The sequence below is a fragment of the Humulus lupulus genome, chromosome 7, assembly GCF_963169125.1.
Source record: "Humulus lupulus chromosome 7, drHumLupu1.1, whole genome shotgun sequence".
In the NCBI taxonomy this organism is placed as follows: domain Eukaryota; kingdom Viridiplantae; phylum Streptophyta; class Magnoliopsida; order Rosales; family Cannabaceae; genus Humulus; species Humulus lupulus.
This window is the reverse complement of record NC_084799.1, coordinates 85,428,482-85,436,127: the sequence shown is the minus strand read 5'-3', so window position 1 is coordinate 85,436,127 and position 7,646 is coordinate 85,428,482. Positions and strand designations below refer to the sequence as shown.

Below are 7,646 nucleotides of genomic sequence, written 5' to 3'. Positions count from 1 at the left end.
TGATTAGATATTTAATTACCACAAATATTAAATTAAATTATAAATATAAGTAAAATTTTTCTTTCTCATTTTTTATTTTACTTTTCTAATTTATGGCTATTAATTAATCAAGGAGTTTTTTTATTATCTATTTTCTCTTTTTTTCTCATTTTTATTTTAATATAAATTATAATAGATAAAAATATCTACATATAATAATAATAATAATAATAATAATAAAATCTATCTATTTATATTTAAACTTTTTGACAAAACACGGAACCAAATGTTAGTTTTTAACAATAAAAGATCCAAACGGGTAATCAACTAAGTGGTTCAAATAATCTATCTTTATATTCTTATTTTTAACATTTTGACAAAACACAAGGTTTACAAGTTAATTTTAAAAAATAAATGATCAAAATAAGTAAACTACTAAAGTACAAGGTTCAAAATGATGTGAACCCTTATAGAAATCATAAATTATATATATTTATATAATATACTTTTTTATAAAGAATTTTTAACATTTTGAATAAATATATGATCCAAAGTTTAATTTTTAAAAATAAAGAATCAAAACGAGCAATCAATCAAAATATAGTATTCAAATAGTCGATCTATCTATTCCTATTTTAACCTTTTGATAAAATTTGAGATTCACAAGTTAATTTTTAAAAATAAATGTTACAACGGGTAATCGACTAAAATACAAGGTTCAAAATGGTGTGAGCCCATATAGAAAACAAAATTTATATAAATATATAATTTAATTTTTATAAGAAGTTTGAACATTTTAAATTAATACATGGTCCAAAGGTTCATTTTTTAAAATAAATGGTCAAAATTGGTAATCAACAAAAATATAGTGTTTAAATAAGCAATCTATCAATTCTAATTTTTAACATTTTGACAAAACACGAGATCTAAAGTTAATTTTTAAAAATAAACGCTTCAAACAGGTAATCGGCCAAAATAAGTCTTACACAAAACATAAATTTTCTTATACATAATTTATACTTTTTATAAAAAAAATCACGCAAAGCATATAATAATAATAATAATAATAAATAAAAGCACATGTATAATAAGTTTTTTTAACTTTATTTTTGGTACTTTAATTTGTCAGAATTTTTCAGAAACAGTTTCGCTATACAACGAACAATGAACACCATCATGAAAAAAAAAAATTTATGGTCAAAATGCCTTCATGTGTCTATATAAAAAGCATGTTGTACGAATAAGATGAAAATGAATCACTGCCTCACAATCTCCCAAAATATATTTAAAAATATATATTTTTTCATAATTACAAAATACTACGCAGAAAGCTGTTAAGTTTTCTAATGAACTACAAACCATAAGAGTCATATCATGGTTGAGTATATAAAATGATCTCTTAAACAAATATGAAGATCAACTTTATAAATTAAAAGAAAAACATAATTTGTTAAAAAAAAATTCATGAAAATTCTTTTTACAAAGGAATCAGTTTAAAATATCTATATTATATAAATAAAGAGAGTATAAAGTACGATCCTTATTTTTATAATAGGACACATCGACATACGTAAATCAATTATGCTATTAATTTTTTAAAGAGATTAATTATTGTAATTATAGTATGTCTCTTATACACGCATGTAAAATAAATTGTTTGAATTTTGATTTGGCACCATAAATTATTCAAAATTTATCAAAAAATTATAATATATTTTTTATGAGTACAATGAATACCGTCATAAAAAATTAGAATTATAATTAATTTACATGCCTAAAAATGAGTTATAAGGTAAAAAAACATACATTATTGTAAAAAAAATTCCCTATAATTTGTACATAAAAAAATACAAAGTCATAAATTTGGTAGAGTTAGATTAGCCATCCCTAACAATTGCCATTTATTGAGTTTTCTTAGACTATTCTACCTACGGTTGAATATACTCTATCAAAATGAAGAAGAAAAAAAAAGTCAATAGGAATAATGTAATTTAAACTATGTATAAGAGTGAATTTTTCCTCAATTAAACTATATATATATATATCATCTCAAAAAAAAAAAAAACTATATATATATATATGTAATGACACCTAAGGTTGAATAGTCTTTCCGTATATATCTGACTACCATTTTTTTTATAATATTGGAAAACTTATTAAAAAAAAAAAGGAAAATTCCCAGTTAGCTTGAAAAATTCAACCATCACGCTCCCAAGGGAAGGGGTTGAAATTTTTTACTAGTCATATATATGCTCCGTTCCTCAGCCTCTTGTTATGCACAAATTAGGACCAGTTAATACATTATTATTTTTTTTAAATAAAACTTTTAGAAAAAAAGATCAGATTTACCTATTAATACAATATTTTTCCATTAGGAAATCGGATCTTGGCTTATCCCAAAGACATTAGTAGAAAAGATGCTTCTATAATGCGGCAATTAAAAAATTAATTAACAACAAAAATTATAATAAAATGATAATAAAGTATGGCCAATCAAAACTTGCCACGTATCAATGCATAACAAGTTGGGACCTGGCCAATCCACAAATCCAAATTTAAATTCCATACTATTTAGGGGATGAGGGGCATTTTAGGAACTTCAACTTTTATATTTGAACAACCTACGTGGTGGTGTCCAATTGAAACCACACGAACGGAGCAGCACCCAATCTCAGTTCGCCACGTGAAGCCAATGACAAGTTGAGACCACGTGGCAATTTATGATTAGACCACGTCAAAATTGTAAGCCACGTGGGCGTTTGCCCCGAAGGCTAACAACCGCAATGAAAAACCACGCGACTCCTTCCTCTTATAATAGTGCCCGTCTCCTTCGAGAGCTCAGTGCTCACTCGGTAGCTTTGTTTCATTTCTCTCTCTGGAGCTCCCTCTTTCATTGTCTCAGCTATGGCGGTCGGGGTTAGAAACCCTAATTTTCTTTGTTTGATCTCTGTTCTATGCCTTCTCTCGATCGCATCTGCTAAGGTTTTCTTCGAAGACCGATTTGAGGGTATAAATCTCTCCATTTCTTCTTCATTGTAATTATTTGCATTATGTATACATGTTCGTCGTTTCGATTTGTGAATTTTGCGGTTCTGGCTTGCATTTCTGGTGAATTAGGGAGTTTTTAGGCTATGCGTCGGTTGGTTTTGTTAATTCTATGTGTTTTGCGAAGGATCGGCAGTTTTGTATGTCTCTGTGTTTTGATCTAATTGTGTTTGTGTTAATTTAAGCTTCGGTGAGCTTACATTGTTGATTTAAAGTAGATCTGTGAAAAATCTTGATGCTCTAAGAATCTGTGATCTGTTTGTTGTTTTTGGATGTGGAAATGGTTTTAGCTTTCGTTAAAATAATGCGATTTAGTGAAGAAGGGTTGTATAAATTGAAATAATTTAGCTTTTATGTTAGCATTTGAGGTCTTGATTTGAGCCCCGTGTCTAAAATCTTTGAGTTCTGCATTCTTATCTGGTACAAGGTGTAATATAAGATTAAAACGAAAGGTTCAGATGATATGGTTTTGATCAATAAATGTATAGCTCGGGTGAAAGTGGTCACTGGATAAATCTCGTGAAATTTTATACTTTTTTCTATTATATGAGATATCATTTAAATCACTGGCGTTTATCAAGCCATGATGGTTTACTCTGGATTCCACATTGCTATCATGTGAGTTCTGCGGTCTTAATTGTTGATTGCCGAACCGCATGATATACACCATTCTAAAGGAATAGGGGTGTATTTATTTTCGGTATAACTTCCTGTTTGGAATGGAATAGGATTGAAGCGGACATTTCTAACACTGTTAGAGTCGTGCATTAAAAAGTTCTTTTAATTACATCTTTTGCAAATAGTTTGTTATAATAACTTGTATTGTTATATGTCTTGAAGTTGTAATTCCAAACTTGTGAATTCCTTCTTGATTTTGCAATGCTTCGTGACAAGTCTACTGTCAAAGGGTGGGAATGTAGCTAGGGTCAAATTTGCCTTTGTGGAGCTTATTATTTATTTCTTTATATATCCACTGTAAAATACTAACTTTTACATTTCATACCTTACACGAGTGTGATGAATTGTTTTCCTAATTTTCTTCTCTTGTTTACTTTTCTTCTATATTAAAGATGGATGGGAGAACCGTTGGGTTAAGTCTGATTGGAAGAAAGATGAGAACATGGCTGGGGAGTGGAACTACACTTCTGGTAAATGGAATGGAGACGCCAATGACAAAGGTACCCCAATTCATCTGAGATGATATACTGGTCTTAACTATGTCAGGAATAGGATGCCGTTTTGTTCTTAATGTGTTTGATTTTCTAAAAATAAAGTAAGCATCTGCTAATGAACTGGGACATGTTTTTAATGATACAGGTATCCAAACAAGTGAAGATTACAGGTTCTATGCCATTTCGGCTGAGTTCCCTGAATTCAGCAACAAGGATAAAACTTTAGTATTCCAGTTTTTGGTTAAGCATGAACAAAAGCTTGATTGTGGTGGAGGATACATGAAGTTACTTAGTGGTGAAGTAGATCAGAAGAAATTTGGTGGTGATACCCCATACAGGTTGCTACTACCTCTCCATATGACCTGTTATTCTCTTTTATTGTAATTCTTTATTTGTGTTTAAAATTCTGATTTGGTCTTGGAGTTTGGTTATTTGCCAGCATTATGTTTGGGCCAGATATCTGTGGCTACAGCACCAAGAAAGTTCATGCCATTCTTACCTACAACGGAACTAACCATTTGATCAAGAAGGATGTTCCATGTGAGACTGACCAACTCAGTCATGTTTACACATTTGTCCTCCGACCAGATGCAACCTACACCATCCTTATTGATAATGTTGAGAAGCAAACTGGCAGTCTTTACAGTGATTGGGATCTTCTTCCTCCTAAGAAAATCAAGGACCCCGAAGCTAAGAAAGTAAGCACTTCTCAATGAACGTCTGGTTGTTGATTTCTTTCCTGCGTTCCAGATGATAATAATTCGATCCTCTAATGTTGTTGACAGCCTGAAGATTGGGATGACAAGGAGTACATTCCAGACCCCGAGGACAAGAAGCCAGATGTATGTCCCCATAGCTTTTGATGTTGTCTTTTATTTGTCATTTTATTGAACTTATTGACCTATATTTCATTGTTTTTATCATTTGAAGGGTTATGATGATATTCCAAAAGAGATCCCCGATCCTGAAGCAAAGAAGGTAAGCATAGGCCCTTTATTATTATTATTTTTATTATTATTTGGGATTTTAGTCTATTATACTTCTATATAAGTATTGTAGTTACTAATTCAGTTCTTTTCAGCCTGAAGATTGGGATGAGGCTGAAGATGGTGAATGGACTGCACCAACAATTCCCAACCCTGAGTACAACGGTCCATGGAGCCCAAAGGTTTGTGGAATCCTGGAAAAGTTGTCCTTATTTGGCACAAATTTGCAGCATTGTCCTCATGATTTTCTCCCTCTTTCTGCAGAAAATTAAGAACCCCAACTACAGTGGAAAGTGGAAGGCACCACTCATTGACAACCCTGGTACATTTTCTATCTGCACTGTTAAGATACTCTAAACCTTTTCTGTTGTGACATGGGTTTATGATCCTATCTGTTAATTTCCTTGCAGATTTCAAGGATGATCCAGATATCTACGTTTTCCCTAAGTTGAAGTATGTAGGAATTGAATTGTGGCAGGTAAATCTTTTTCTTTTCGTGTGCTTTTGCAATACATGGTTGTTCCCATGCAACTCAGGTGCTGATAAGCTAATTTTGCAGGTGAAATCTGGTACCCTGTTTGACAATGTCTTGATCACTGACGATCCTGAGTACGCAAAGCAGGTGGCAGAAGAAACATGGGGCAAACAGAAAGATGTATGTTTTTCAATTCATTGGGTAGTGTAGCTCTGAATAACAATATCTCTTTATATCTAACGGTTTCCAATGGCCTTTTCAGGCTGAGAAGGCAGCATTTGAGGAGTTGGAGAAGAAGAGAGAGGAGGAGGTAGTTTTGCTTTTACATAGTTATTATGTGATGTCCAGAATGTTTCTCCCTATTTTTTTTCATGCGGTATTGACTCCTAAATTTAATTCTATTTCAGGAAACTAAGGATGATGTAGTTGATTCAGATGTAAGTAAAACTGTGGAGATATTTCTAAATATATGTCCACAAAAATTCTTCTGCTGTGGTCCTAATAGTGCTATATGTGTTTGCAGGCTGAGGATGAAGAAGAGGCTGAAGAGCCCGAAGATGCTGCAGAGGAATCGGATGCTGAATCAAAGCAAGAGACAGCTGAAGACAGTGATGACGATACTAAGGAGTCTGACAAGCATGATGAACTGTAGGAAGGTTGAGCACAACAGCAGAGTTGAGGAGAGATAAAGCTGGGGTTGCTGAAACTACTCCGAATTTTTTTTCCTTATTTTATTTTTTACATGTAGGAATTTTCTCAGCGAAGTAAACTTTAGCTGTTTGAGCCCCATTAGATCAAAATGATGAATTGTGGGTTTTTCATCGTCACAATTATGATAGCTCAAACCTGTTAAACTGCGAATGGCGCTTAAATTGCCTCCTCTTTTATATAAATCTCTGTCTAGGCCCTTACGTAACTTAAATTATTTAGTTTTCAAAATATCTTCCGACAAAAGAGTACCTTCCTTTGACCTCTCTTCTCTAGTCGTTATTGTTTGTGATTGTGTTGAGTGAGTTCTATTTTTGGGAACTTGAACTGTGATTTATCTGGTGATGTCATATTCTCGTATCTAAAATTTCTATATTGACTTGGACAACTGCGTTTTTAGTAGTCTCCTTTCTGTTACCTTTTCACCATTTTTGGGTTGAGAGTTGCGAATATGACTTGATTCTCGTATCGTCGCGAAACTATTTAATAGGACAACTAGATTTACGATGGCCCCTGTTTCGTGGTAGGTGAGACGTGAAGGAGTCTTGACATGGTGTAAAATGACCCTTAATGTTGTGTGAAAGTAAGTAAATGTCCATATTTTTAATTTTGTAGTAAAATAGGCTAATCATCTCTTTAATATCACATATTACCAAATACACCCTTTAACAAATTACTATTTTATTCTAAATATTTTAATATTATGGTATATGTATATTAGTTTTGTTTAATTAATTTTTATTTTAAAGTTATTTTGATTTTTTTTTCGTTTTTTATGAGTTGTTGAATGATATACCATATTACAAAATATATATACTGAGTTGAAAAATAATATACAATCAAAATTTACAAAATTATTACTAAAAAATGTATCTACTATGTTAACAAAGTTATATACAATCATTAAAATGTATATACCATGATACAAAATTATATATTACCACTATGTATAATAAAATATCACAAAAAAAAAAATTATATACCATACCACAAAAAACATATACACTAATTGGAAAATAATATACCAACAACCTATAAAAAACTTAAAAAATAAATATAACTTTAAAATAAAAACTAATTAAACAAAACTAATATACATATACCACTATATTAAAGTCATACAGTTCTAAATAAATAAATAAATTATAAAAAAGGGCAATTTAGGTAATCAATAATGTAAAATGGTCATTTATCTACAATTTTAAAAATGAGGACATTAGCTTCTTGATGACTTTATTTTGGGTCATTTCCTATAATTTCTCTATCTTGTTTCTCGCATCT

At 31.1% G+C, this 7,646-nt stretch overlaps 1 protein-coding gene across 1 annotated transcript; it reads left to right on the top strand.

Annotated features, from left to right (window-relative positions):
* The first annotated feature begins 2,807 nt into the window (after positions 1 to 2,807).
* Positions 2,808 to 6,579, top strand: LOC133788405 (calreticulin). Its single transcript, XM_062225876.1, has 13 exons — positions 2,808 to 2,986; positions 4,095 to 4,202; positions 4,342 to 4,534; positions 4,636 to 4,894; positions 4,982 to 5,038; positions 5,127 to 5,174; positions 5,278 to 5,364; positions 5,447 to 5,504; positions 5,593 to 5,660; positions 5,742 to 5,837; positions 5,920 to 5,967; positions 6,065 to 6,094; positions 6,181 to 6,579. Exons 1-13 carry the CDS (start codon positions 2,884 to 2,886, stop codon positions 6,307 to 6,309), a joined length of 1,284 nt encoding a protein of 427 aa, XP_062081860.1. The 5' UTR covers positions 2,808 to 2,883; the 3' UTR covers positions 6,310 to 6,579.
* The last annotated feature ends 1,067 nt before the right edge of the window (positions 6,580 to 7,646 follow it).

Excerpts from the sequence above, each read along its gene's own strand:
- LOC133788405 (XM_062225876.1), top strand. The coding sequence starts at position 2,884 with ATGGCGGTCGGGGTTAGAAACCCTAATTTTCTTTGTTTGATCTCTGTT. Across the intron at positions 4,895-4,981 it reads AGGACCCCGAAGCTAAGAAA|CCTGAAGATTGGGATGACAA; the intron begins GTAAGCACTTCT and ends TGTTGTTGACAG. Across the intron at positions 5,505-5,592 it reads ACCACTCATTGACAACCCTG|ATTTCAAGGATGATCCAGAT; the intron begins GTACATTTTCTA and ends ATTTCCTTGCAG.